Source organism: Leptonychotes weddellii, chromosome 5 (assembly GCF_054177405.1).
Source record: "Leptonychotes weddellii isolate Sample4059 chromosome 5, ASM5417740v2, whole genome shotgun sequence".
Lineage (NCBI taxonomy): Eukaryota > Metazoa > Chordata > Mammalia > Carnivora > Phocidae > Leptonychotes > Leptonychotes weddellii.
In genome coordinates, this window is record NC_138373.1 from 4,708,610 (window position 1) to 4,720,924 (window position 12,315).

At 45.1% G+C, this 12,315-nt stretch overlaps 1 protein-coding gene across 1 annotated transcript in view; it reads right to left on the reverse strand.

The window, feature by feature from the left end:
* Positions 1-12,315, reverse strand: part of CCZ1 (CCZ1 vacuolar protein trafficking and biogenesis associated) — a 30,490-nt gene that overhangs the window by 2,462 nt on the left and 15,713 nt on the right. Inside the window, exons 11-12 of the mRNA XM_081819302.1 lie at positions 7,209-7,242; positions 6,449-6,566 (exon numbers count right to left, since the gene is read on the reverse strand). Of these exons, the coding sequence (XP_081675428.1) occupies positions 6,449-6,566; positions 7,209-7,242 (152 nt within the window). The remainder of the gene's footprint in view (positions 1-6,448; positions 6,567-7,208; positions 7,243-12,315) is intronic.

The window sequence follows — 12,315 nt, forward strand, 5'->3', positions numbered from 1 at the left end:
ACAGCCACACCTGTATGTTCACGTACCGTCTTTGGCCACTTCCACGCTTCAGCGACAGTTGGGTATTTGCGACCTACACAGCCCACAAAATCTGAAATGCGTATGATGTGGCCCTTTGCAGAAGCTGTTTGCTGACCCGTTCTAGGGGAGTAACGGCTCCCTTATCCCACGGTGCTGGGGAACGAATGCGCTCCCTGTATGTCATCCACCACAGAACTGAAGCTTACTCCCGTAACAAAGCTTTCACCACCCTAGAGGGAGACCGTTCTAAGGCGTATTAGGCTTTTCTGCTGAAGCGTAATGAATATTTTAATTGGAATACATCTTTTACTATTTGAAACGACTGGCCAAGGCTACCACACTGCCTCCCAGGTCCAAGTCTGGGCTCCTGAGGGAGCCCCTCCGACAGCGAGGACACGGCTCCCGGAGCCTCCCGCCCTCCCTGCTCACTGCACCCTTTACTTCAGGTACACTCGGGTGTGGTGACAGTCTGAGCACCCCCTGCCACTGGGGGGGCTCAGAAGCCTTCTCTGCTTACTTCTGGGTTAGCAGCCATGTTCTGGTGGGCTGAGGGTGCCGGAAATCCGACCTCTGGAAAAGTGGGTTACTACTGTAATACTTTACATCTAGGCAAAGAAAGAATGTGGATGGCTTAGTGTCCAGGAAAATGAAAAGAGAATTCGTAACAAAACCAGAATATGTTTTTAAGTAGGCCCCTAAAACTAAGAAAAGCAAGTATAACTATGAGAAACACTGGGAGGATGGAACATTTCAAAGACGTGTGGAAAGAGTTGGGAATTTTGCTGTCCAGGCAGACAAACTTCTACCCAGCCACAATCAGGCTTCCAGCCCTGGCTGTTCCGTTTCACCCCAAAACATTCTCTGTGGCCTCTCTCTTTCCCTCACTTAGAATATGTAAAATACTCTTCTAAGAAGATCTAAATTATTTCTTTTGTACCCACGATGGAAATTTACATGAGCAAATGCTATGCAGCAGTTACAACAGGGACCAACGTGGCCTCTTTCTACTCCGCCTTCCACAAGGATAACGTAAAAACAGGAATAGAAAAATTGCTACTTGCTTTTTCACTATTAACTTGTCCTCTTAATAAAAGAAAAACGAGAGACAAGCTCACAATAAAAACAGCAAGGATAACGTTCATCCTACAGGCTTTTAGTTCTATCGAAAGTAACATCTAACGAATGCTGTGCTAGTTTTGAAGGAGTAGCCGCCACATTCACCTGGTATCTTTTCCAAAGAGCGAAAAGACTCCTTTTAAACACCAAAGTGTTTTTTTTTCCTAAACACAGAAATGCAAATTTCTTGCCTTCTTAAAAAAAGAACATGCTAAATACAGTTACCTACGTCAATATAAGATACACTGAACACAGGGAAATGCAGAATTCCTCTTGACAATCTGTTGCAAAGTTTGGTTTAAAAATATCATAGCACCGTAACGATATCCTCAAAGAACATGGAAAGGTGGGGCCTGTCTTAAGTGGTTGTTTTTAGAGAGGATTTTCTGTTCTCTGTCAACCCTTTCTTCGCATCCCTTTGACTCTTTCTTCTACAACTGGCTGAAAACCCAAGGATCTGTGATTGGCAGAGTCACAGGGAGGTCTCCCATGAGTAAACAGCTTCAGTTTTACTGAGCTGCCAGAGACTTCAGTGTTTAAGGACCAGGTATGTGAAAACCCATCCAAACTTCAAGAGCACGCCAGGAAAGGCTCTGAACCGGTGGAGGAAATCAGCAGATGTTTAGCAGGTGCTTGACTGCTTGTGGAGTTTCCCTGTGGACGTCAATGGCTGGCTGGGAGCACCGAAACCATCTGGTGGTTTTCCTTGTTCTGGGCCTCGTTCCAGACGGCTCAGGTTGCCAGACACGTGGTTTCTAGGTGAGGATGGCTATTCCTCACTTAACAAACCGAACTAAAAAATTAGATTCTGAATTGACCGATGTGTAGATTGTAAAAAAGGAAAACTGCTCTTAATTTAGGAGTTACACAGTACAGCTCTGTTCCTTTGCATGTCTAGGGTAATCAGGACGTGGGGCACAGCTGAGCCCTTGGAATATGCACGTGAACTCTGCCCTGGAAGGAAGGCTTCCCCGCTCCTGCTCCCCCTGCACCCCCTCTGGACGCCAGCCGGGCCAACCCATCCCTTCTCGCTTCCCTCCTGCCTGGCATCCCGTCCTGAGTCTCATTGTCAGCAACCTGCTGTCAGTGGGTGCGCTCCTCACTAGGAATCCTAGCGCTGTCAACCTCCTAAGGAACTGGGCTGGTTTACAAATGTATTCAAAATGATAAAAACGGATTAGAAGAATTGCTCACAGGAAAAGAGTCTCCTTTTCCGGTAACTTTGTACCTCCTTCTCCTCCTCACACCTTTCCAAATTTTAGCACTCAAAGTGGCTAGTGAGTAGGAATATGCGAAAGAAACAGAAACAAATGTCTCGAATTCAGAAAACGATCAATTTGGGGGGAAAAGTCTTAAATTAGGGCCCTTCCTCTAGCCCTTAAAAATTCCAGGTGAATTAGACTGAGACACAAGATAAAACCATACAAGTACCACAGACGATAATGGCATTTTAAAAATGATATTGGGATAGAAGGCTGCAAGTAGGCCAGTGAAAAGAGAAATCTAAAGGAAATGCCCAATGAAATGGACTACATACAAATCCCAGACATGTTATCAAAAATAGTAAAACCAAACTCAAAAAAATACGTGGTATGACTGAAAAGCACAGATGTAAAAGCAAAGATATAAAGCACTGGAGCGGGAAGAGCCAATGGACACGGACAGGCGGTTCGTGGGAGACAGAAATGCCAACCTCCGTGTCACCTAGTGGGCGTCTGACACAGCACAGTGCATGAGTGCTGGTGGCCCCTGTGGGAGGTGACCCACTGTCACTGCGCATTCCCTCTGCCCCAGAACTCCATGCCAGGGATATCTACGAACAGGATGAGTACACGTATGCACCAGATGGTTTAATACAGAGCTGTTTTAATGCTAGCAGCCAGAACCAGACCACCCATCAAATGCAACAAGGATTCAACAAACAGAGCTCATCTATCCAATTAAGTAACATGAAACCCTGAAAGAGAAGAGGCAGATCCATATTTATTGGTTTAAAATGATGTTCATGCCATATATTTTTTAAAAGCTACAGATTTACAACATGACATGGTTTAAAAAGCCCATCCGTAAAGAACACTGTGCATATGTCAGTTTTCCTATGTGTACAAGTCTAAAAACATACAAGCTAAATGAGAGAAGATTTCCAATATTTATATTTCTGAATTTAAAAATTAAGGACATAGGGGATGCCTGGCTGGCTCGGTCGGTTAAGCGTCTGCCTTTGGCTCAGGGCATGATCTCAGGGTCCTGGGATCGAGCCCCATGTTGGGCTCCCCGCTCAGCGGAAAGTCTGCTTCTTTCTCTCCCCCCTGCTCCTGCTCTCTCTCTCTCTCTCAAAAAAATGTTTAAAAAAAATAGAAATTAAAATTAAGGACATAAATTACTCTCTAAAAAATTTTTTTAAAATACTTAAAGTCCTTGAGTAGAAAAAAATCAAGGTGTCACACAAGTAATAGAAACCAAATACCAAACAAACCTACTTCATGCCATTCTTTAAAGGGGTGACCTCAATTTTCTAAGGAACATTAAAAGAACTGCAGCTTGGGGCGCCTGGGTGGCTCAGTTGGTTAAGCGGCTGCCTTCGGCTCAGGTCACGATCCCAGGGTTCTGGGATCGAGGCCCGCGTCGGGCTCCCTGCTCAGCGGGGAGCCCGCTTCTCCCTCTCCCTCTGCCTGCCTCTCTGCCTACTTGTGCTCTCTGACAAATAAATAAATAAAATCTTTTAAAAATAAATAAATAAATAAAAGAACTGCAGCTTAAGAGTATGGATTCAACATGAAACCTCTCGCGCTGAGCCAGCGCTATGGCTGCTCTCCCCCAAGGACTGAGCCTGACAGAACAGCAGGGGACCTGGCGTTGATCTCTGGGGTCAGGACGGGGACAGCTGGCTGCCTCGTCAGCACCCCTCACCCTTCGGCAATGCCGGGAGGAGCTGGGATGAGTCTTGGAGGTCCTAGGACTAGCGTGTAAAATGGTTTGATCTGGGTCAGGATTTCCAGAAGAAAAGCACATTATCTTTTGTACTGAATTCAGGGCGTTTTCCTCTAGTCAGCTGATACTTAACAGCCTGGCAAGCGAGAGCCCCTTACAACGTATAAAATCTCAGATGCGTCGAGAGCAACCCTAAGGTCAGCTTTTTTTCTTTTTTTTTTTAAGATTTTATTTATATATTTGACAGAGAGAGACCGCGAGAGAGGGAACACAAGCAGGGGGAGGGGCCGAGGGAGAAGCAGACTCTAAGCGACTGAGCCACCCAGGCGCGCCCTAAGGTCAACTTTCAAAGACAAAAACAACTGTGCCTCTAGGGTCTCTGTTCTGCCCTAAGTTTAGTGTGTTCGACCATGGCGTTTTCCAGGTGCGCGTCTCCCAGGGGCCACGGATACTACGCAGTTCTGTTAACAGTCAAAACCTGTCCCCTGCGATAGACGGAGCTGTGCTAGACCATACACAGCAAAGGGTTAACTGTAGAATCTAAGTGGGGGGCTGTGTGTGTGTTCACGGCATCATTTTTTCCACCTTCCTGTGTTTGGAAATTTCCATAATAAAATATTGGAGAGAAAACTGCTTTCTCATGAAATTAGACTGTTAATGTCCATGGCCCTCTCCTTTCTTCAAACTATTGATTTGGGGAAAAAATCTCAGAGCCCTTCCTCTAGCCCTTGAAAATTCCAGGTGAATTAAAGATTGAAACATGGGAAGATAAAACCATAAAAGTACCAGAGATAAAAATAACCTATTTTTATATCGGGGTAGAAAGCCACAAGTATGACACCGAAGGGAGAAATCTAAAGGAAGTGACTAATAAGATGGACTATGTAAATCCCAAACTTGTATGTTATAAAAACCGATAAAACCAAAGTGAAAAATGAAAAATAGGTGACATGACCTCCGTACAATCCCAAGGAAAGTTGACCTTTGCAGAATAGAAGGTCCCTGACAAGCAAGACTTGCTCAGATACTCACTGATGAGTTAATTAAAATCCGTCACATCTACGGAAAGCACAGGCAGAACAGTTAACATGTCCAGCAATCTCCCGGGAGGGGAGGGGGGGTTTGGGGAAAGCAGGGAACTACACCTTCTCTCTCTCCACTCAGCAGTTTATAACTTGCATGATACCCAACAGATCTGACTCACTTATGTTTCCTTCAGAAAAATCTGACAGTTTCATGGTGAAAAAAGTAAACCTCAAGAGACAAACCATAAGAGATGCTGAACTCTAGGAAACAAACTGAGGGTTGCTGGAGGGGAGGTGGGGGGGGGAAGGGGTAGCTGGGGGATGGGCATTAAGGAGGGCACTTGATGGAATGAGCACTGGGTGTTACATGCAACTGATGAATCACTAAATTCCACCTCTGAAACTAATAATACACTGTATGTTAATTAAATTGAATTGGAAAAAATTAAACCTCAAGAGGGAAAGCGGTCAGGCACGTTCATTCCTTGGCCTTATGTTTTCTAATGCGAAGTAAGCTGTTGACAGTAACAATCCACACGCAGATACAGAACCTACACATACTATCACCTGGACCCTGTGTGTGACCTCTCTACAGGCTGGTGCTTCTGGAAGACCATAAAGGCACAGCATGGGATCGCTACAAACACAGGTTATACATAAATTCATACACGTTAGTAACTTCTCAAACATACAAGAAGTCCATATAAAGAGGGCTTTTGTTTCTCAAAGTACTTCCCACGTGCTCGCTTAATCTTTATAACATGACTACATTGAGAAGAGAGTAGAAAGAGGTTCAATGACTTCCCAGTGTTCTTAGAACCAAAATGAGTTTAACCTGAGTCTCCTGATACACTACTCGAGCTACAGTCCTTCAAGGCACCAGATTCCAGCCCAAGGCCCTAAAGGCCAACATCATAGCTAACTTTCCCCCCTACATGTATGCACAAGAGGCAAAGTACTTTCCGTCTACACGAGGCCCAAGCCCTGCTGATGACCACTGCCGGTGTGAATTTTACAGTCTGGGCTGGTGGTCAAGTGGGATGGGAGGTGGTGCTCACGAGGTCCAGCCCACAGGCACGGCTAGCACACCCCACCCCATTCGTTTACGCCACAGTCAGGGGAGAGCTGAGGGAAGGTATTCACAGAAGACCCAGCCCCCACCATCATCATGGAGCAGCAAAGCGCAGGGAACAGTTCCCCAGGGAGCTTTTCAGACAGGCCTGAACTGCACGTTTGTTCTCTGGATTCAGAGAAAACACAAATGATATTACCATCCATATTCTTAAGTAAAAACTACCCTTCTTCTTCCCAAACCAGTTAAATGCCAGAAAGTAAACACGAAGCAAAGTACAAACCCAGACATTCTTTTGTTGATGTTAAACTGCTCACAAATGTCAGATGCCAGCACTGTGAGCTGGGGCCCAACAACGCTGTCCAGTCTTCGGCAAAAATCCAACGTGGGCTGTACAGAGGCTAATGAGTAATTTAAAAAATACCAGTAAGTTTTAGAATTCTTTGTGTCGAAAAGGTCAATATTCATCTAACAGTCTTAATTACAGTATTCCAATGAAAACTTTACTGATCAGGAAAATAAAACAATTAAATGACTGGCTCTCCCTCCCCTCCCAAAGAGAAGAGAAATAGAAGAGTCAAAGTTATATTTAAGGTGTAAAAGAGTCGAAGACCTATCTCATTGTGCATATCAATTTAAGCACACCCCGTGGGCTGGTAAATTGGCTGGCTACCCCCAGTAGACCGAAGAAGGTCAAATATTTAACGCACAGCACACAGCATTCAGGGCCCAGCTGCTCTCTGGTCCTTTACAAACATGACCCCATTTAACCCCCTGAACCCCCTTTGATAAAGGTACTCTTATTATCACTTAACAGGCAGGGAGGCACAGAAAGGTGCCCAGGGCCCACCGCTAGGAAGCAGGTAGGCCAGGACGTCAAAAATACAAGGAAGAGCTAGTTCCCTGGCAGGGATCACAGAGGGGAGCTGTGCTTCACAGAGCGTCTATGACAACATGTTTACTGTTTAGGGATAGAACACAGCAAGGTTAAAGAGAAAAGGCTTATCTGCTCGGGCTGAAGTCAGATACAGGTGTATACCTACCATCAATCATAAAGCACACAGCTGCACTCATGGCCTGGGAAGAGAAAACAAACCAAAGATTACAAAACGGCACAAAAAAGAAATTCGATGACCCAATGCAGTGGCCTTGTTTGAATCTTGACTTGAATCACTTGGTCAAGATATTTTTTAGTCAACTGGAGAAATCTGGATATGGACTGGAGAGCACAGAACATTAAGGAAAGTGTTTATTTTGCCAAGCGTGCTAATAACATGGTGGTTAGGTGGAAACAGATGCCCTTATTAGAGATGCAAATTGAAGCATTTATGAGTGAAATGACATGATCTAACATGTGCTAGCAAAAAAAAAGTACAGGGAAAACAGATGAAAGATCAGCATGTTAATTAAATTAAGCTGTGTGCTGGGCGCCTGGGGATTCATTCTTCTAGTCTCTCTTTTTGTGTATGTTTGAAAATTTCCATGAACACAGTTAAAAAGCCCCCAGCAGATTAATGTCCCCTTGTCTCCCCTTTCATGATAGTGAATGTTGCCGTTGGGACACTGGCTACAGCAACCAAGACCATAAATCCAACAACCAGACACGTTTGAATGTATCACTGTATATGGTATACACCGCATGGTGGTGAAACAGTCACACAGAACACACGGCCTCAGGACGGAAAGCCACAGAGCTCCTCCTGAGGCCCGTTCCTGCAGGCGGCCACTTTTAACGGCTGTAGATATCACGGCTCTAGCGCCGCGGCCTTCAGATGTCACAATGGATCCCTCCTCACGTCACGACAGGAATGAGCCCTCAGCAGCTTCCCTCTTCCTCCCCGTTGTTTAGAGCCGCTCCAGCTTCCCCACCGGTTGCCCCACAGCCCCAGTGGCCTAGTTCTCACGCCACAGTCTCAGGCAGCAGCTCCTGGACTGCTGCTTTTCACACGAGCACACTTACCCCGCCCCCCGTCTCTGCACCTCTCCCCACACCCTCCTCTCAACCTCTGGCAGCTGTACCTCTCTTTCCACAGTCATATCTAAGCACACCTGCACTATTTTGTAAGTGAATCGTAATGATCACCTGCTTATAAACAGGCTGCAACACTCGTGGCTCACAGGCGAGTTCCATCCAGCATGTGTTTCTTTCTGTGTAATTTTGACTTAGATGCCAGCTAGTTTCCTATGAACATTCCAACTTCCAGCCTCTCCTGAGATACCAGCACAGCTGAAACCACCAGCTCTGCTTTCCGAGGTGCTGCCTCGTGGAGGTGAGTGGCCCCTGGCCTCCTTCCGACTCGAGCGACGCCGTGTTTGACAGCACGACTCCATACTGAAGCCCCATGCGCTTAGGTCTACCATCTGCGGGGTTCCTGCAGGCATCTGCATGCGTGACTCCTTACAGGTTGGTTTTTTTTTAAATGTGCCTTTCAAGTCCTTGTTTAAAAACTTGAAGAATTTCCAATACATAGAAAAGCACACAGAATGGCATGACAAACCCTGCAGGCCATCACTTCCCCAGTGACTGTCAGCTGGCACACAGTCCTACCCTTCGCCCCTCCCCTACCTACATGCTCATCTCAGATGCCACAGTTACTCCAGACACAGATCAGTTAGGTATCCCCGGAGGACCAGGACTAGGGAGCCCGTTCAAAATGGCAGCATGAGGAGCTCCACGGATTCTCCTCAGTCTAAACACCATAATTGAAGAAAATTATAAAAAACAATACTTCAAATTTCCAGAGGGAAACTGGCCAAAGGGCAGACAGCAAATGGAGGAATGTTTAAGAACACCCACTACATCTGAGTATTAACAGCAGCAGTCTTTATAACTTCAGAGCCGTCAACACATACAGTATTAAAAAGAAGGAAGATCTCAAATCAAGAACTTAAATTTCCATCCTCAGACCTTAGAAATAAAGAGTAAACTAAACCTAAAGCAAGAGAAGGAAGAATATAATGAAGATCAGAGCTGAAATAAATGAAATAGAGAACAGAACATCAATACGAAAAAAATAATACCAGAAGTTGGTTCCCTGAAAAGATGAGCAAAATTGAAAAACCTTTAGCTAGACTGCCTAGACCAAGTCAAAAAGAGAAGAGACACAAACCACTAAAATGAGGGATTAAAGAGGAGACACCATTACTGATTTATGGGAGGAAAAAAGATTTTAAGGCTATAACACTATGAAAAATTACATACGAACATACTGAATAACAAGCAGAACAAATTCCCAGTAAGACACAAACAACTGAAACCGACTAGAGAAGAAATAGACAATAAGACCTAGAACAAGGACGGAGACTCTTTCATAATGGGAAGGTTTCCAACAAAGAAAAGCCCAGATGTAGATGGCTTCCCTGTGACCAATTATTCAAAGAATTAACAGCAATCCTTCACAAACTCTTCCAAAAAACAGGAGATGAGGAAACACTTCCCAACTTAGCCTGCAGCCAGTAGAAGCCTGATACCAAAACCAGACCACGACTTCAGGAGAGAAAAACCACAGGCCAGCATCCCCTCTTCCCCGAGCCCACGGGGTATCAGCAGAGCTCTGGAGAGCTGGGGCCTAAGGCCAGGGCCAACACCCAGTAAAACTCTGGAAATCAAGGCTCGAGAGAGCTTCCCTGGATGATAAGTCTCCGCACACGTCACACATCCCCGCTAGGAGAAACAGGCCCCGTGCTGTCTGCGCAGCTCCACCGGGAGGGGACACCTGGAAGCCTGGGCCTGGTGACTCCCGGATCCTGCCCCGTGCGCCTCTTCCCTGGACCGTCTTTCCTCTGCACCCCTTTGCTGTAATAAACTGTAACTGGGAGGGTGCCAGCTTCTCTGAGTCCTGCAAGCACCTCTAGTGAACTCCCGGGCCTGATGGTGGTCTTGGGGGCCCCCGAGCTAGCACTGTGTCAGGAGCGAGGGTGGTCTTGGGGACTCCTGCACTTTGCAGTGAGAAACCACTGAACTGAATACATTAAATGGGCTAACTATACAGTATGTGAATTTTATCTCAATAAAGCGGTTTTGAAAAAAAGAACATTTTAAAGTAACTGTGATGCCATCATCCCATTTAAAATTCTACCTATTGATTGACTCAAAAAAGGAAATCCTATAAACAACAGAGTGTACCAGGATATTTCTTCCACTAGGGTTCAAAGTCATTCCCCCATGTCATTCAGAGGGGAATGATTTTAACTTGCTAGAAAAGTGGGCTTTGCCCTACCCCAGTTACGGTTCATTTTCAGACACGTCTGTTTGCACACCTTCCCTGGAATTCTCTCCTCCTGTGCCATTCCTCAGCACCCCCAACATTCAATCAAATCTCGCAGCCATACTATTTTATGAATGCAGCATCTTTTATTCTGGAGCCCCTGCGCCCAGAACAGAGCCCCCCTTCCTCTGTTCCATTGCGGAAGTCCCTGAGAGGTGCTAACTTCGTCACCGACTCAGAGGTGTATCACCTCAAGCCTCCTTCTTACTGTTCTCCTGCGTCACGGCCACTGTTGTGGATTCCAAGGTATTCTCGTTCTTGGTTTCCTCACTGATTCTGATATACAACCCCATGCAAACCCGAAGAATGGATGCATGGGGTAACCTTTCTGAGACTTTTCACTATTAATACACCTTTCTTCGATCTCACCTGTGATGAGATCGTTTAGCTCAGCAAAGAATTCTACACTAAAAAACTCTCTCTCTCTGAACTTTCAAAGTCTTCCTTCCTTGTTACCTAACATCTGCTGCCAGTAAGGAAACAGCTGCTAATGCCGGTTTTATTTACAGGTGACCTGATTTTCCTTCTGGAAGCTTCTGGGCTCTTCTCTTTATATTTCTGAAACTGCCCACTGTGTGCATTGGAGTGGGTCTTTCTGATTCACTGTGTGAGACATTCAGTGGGCCTTTTCAATCTGGGAAATGTCTTCTTCTTCAGCTAGACATGTGCTCATAATACACTTGACTAATTCAACTTTTTATGAATCAGATGTAGAAATCCCTCTCTCCCATCTTTTCTCCATATTTTATTTAATTTTAAAATTTTTTTCTTTTTTAAAAATTATTTTTTTAATTTAAATTCAATTAGCCAACATATAGTACATCATTAGTTTTTGATGTAGTGTTCAATGATTTTCTCTATCAGTTCCAACAATATTATTGGAAATAATCCAATACCTTCTTTCTTGAACCCAAGATTTTCATCTCTGGTCATTTTAATCTTATATTTGAGGCAGGGCAACTTATCTTTAACCCTTCTAATGAAGTTCTCCTGTCAAAAATTATATTTTCAGGGGACAGGGGCTGAAGGGTTATTGTTTAATGGGTACAGAATTTGGGGTGAAGACGAGTTTTGGAAACAGACAGTGGTGACGTCTGTCCAATACTGTGAATGTACTTAATGTCACCAAACTATACACTTAAAAATGGTTAAAATGGCAAATTTTATGCTATGTGTATCTTGCCCCAATAAATAATTTTAAGAATTATGTTTTCAATTAACCTAAGTTTACTCTAGCCCTGAGTCTTTCATGTTCTGTTTCAGTTTTATAGATACACTTCTCTAATCTCTGCGGATGTTAATTTTTACAAGTTCTCTCATAAGTCTCTCAAAGTCATTTTTGTTTCTTTCAAGATCTACAGCTTTGTTTTTCCAAGCACACTAAAGGATGAGGGAGTGCGCGGCTGACCAGGGAGGGAGGCTCTGCTCTGGGGCAGGACGAGGGCAGCAGTTACACGGGCACCTAAATCACCGCTTTTCTCAGGTGTTCACATCCACACTAGCCACGTAGGGCTCCCCAGATTTTTTTTTTTTTTTAAGATTTTATTTATTAGAGAGAGACACAGCGAGAGAGGGAACACAAGCAGGGGGAGTGGGAGAGGGAGAAGCAGGCTTCCCATGGAGCAGGGAGCCCGATGCGGGACTCGATCCCAGGACTCTGCGTTCATGACCTGAGCTGAAGACAGACGCCTAACGACTGAGCCACCCAGGCGCCCCTGCCTTTTTTTTTTTTTTTTTTTAAGATTTTATTTATTTATTTGACAGAGGAAGACAAAGCGAGAGAGGGAAACAAGTAGGGGGAGCGGGAGAGGGAGAAGCAGGCTTCCCACCGAGCAGGGAGCCCGATGTGGGGCTTGATCCCAGCACCCTGGGATCACGACCC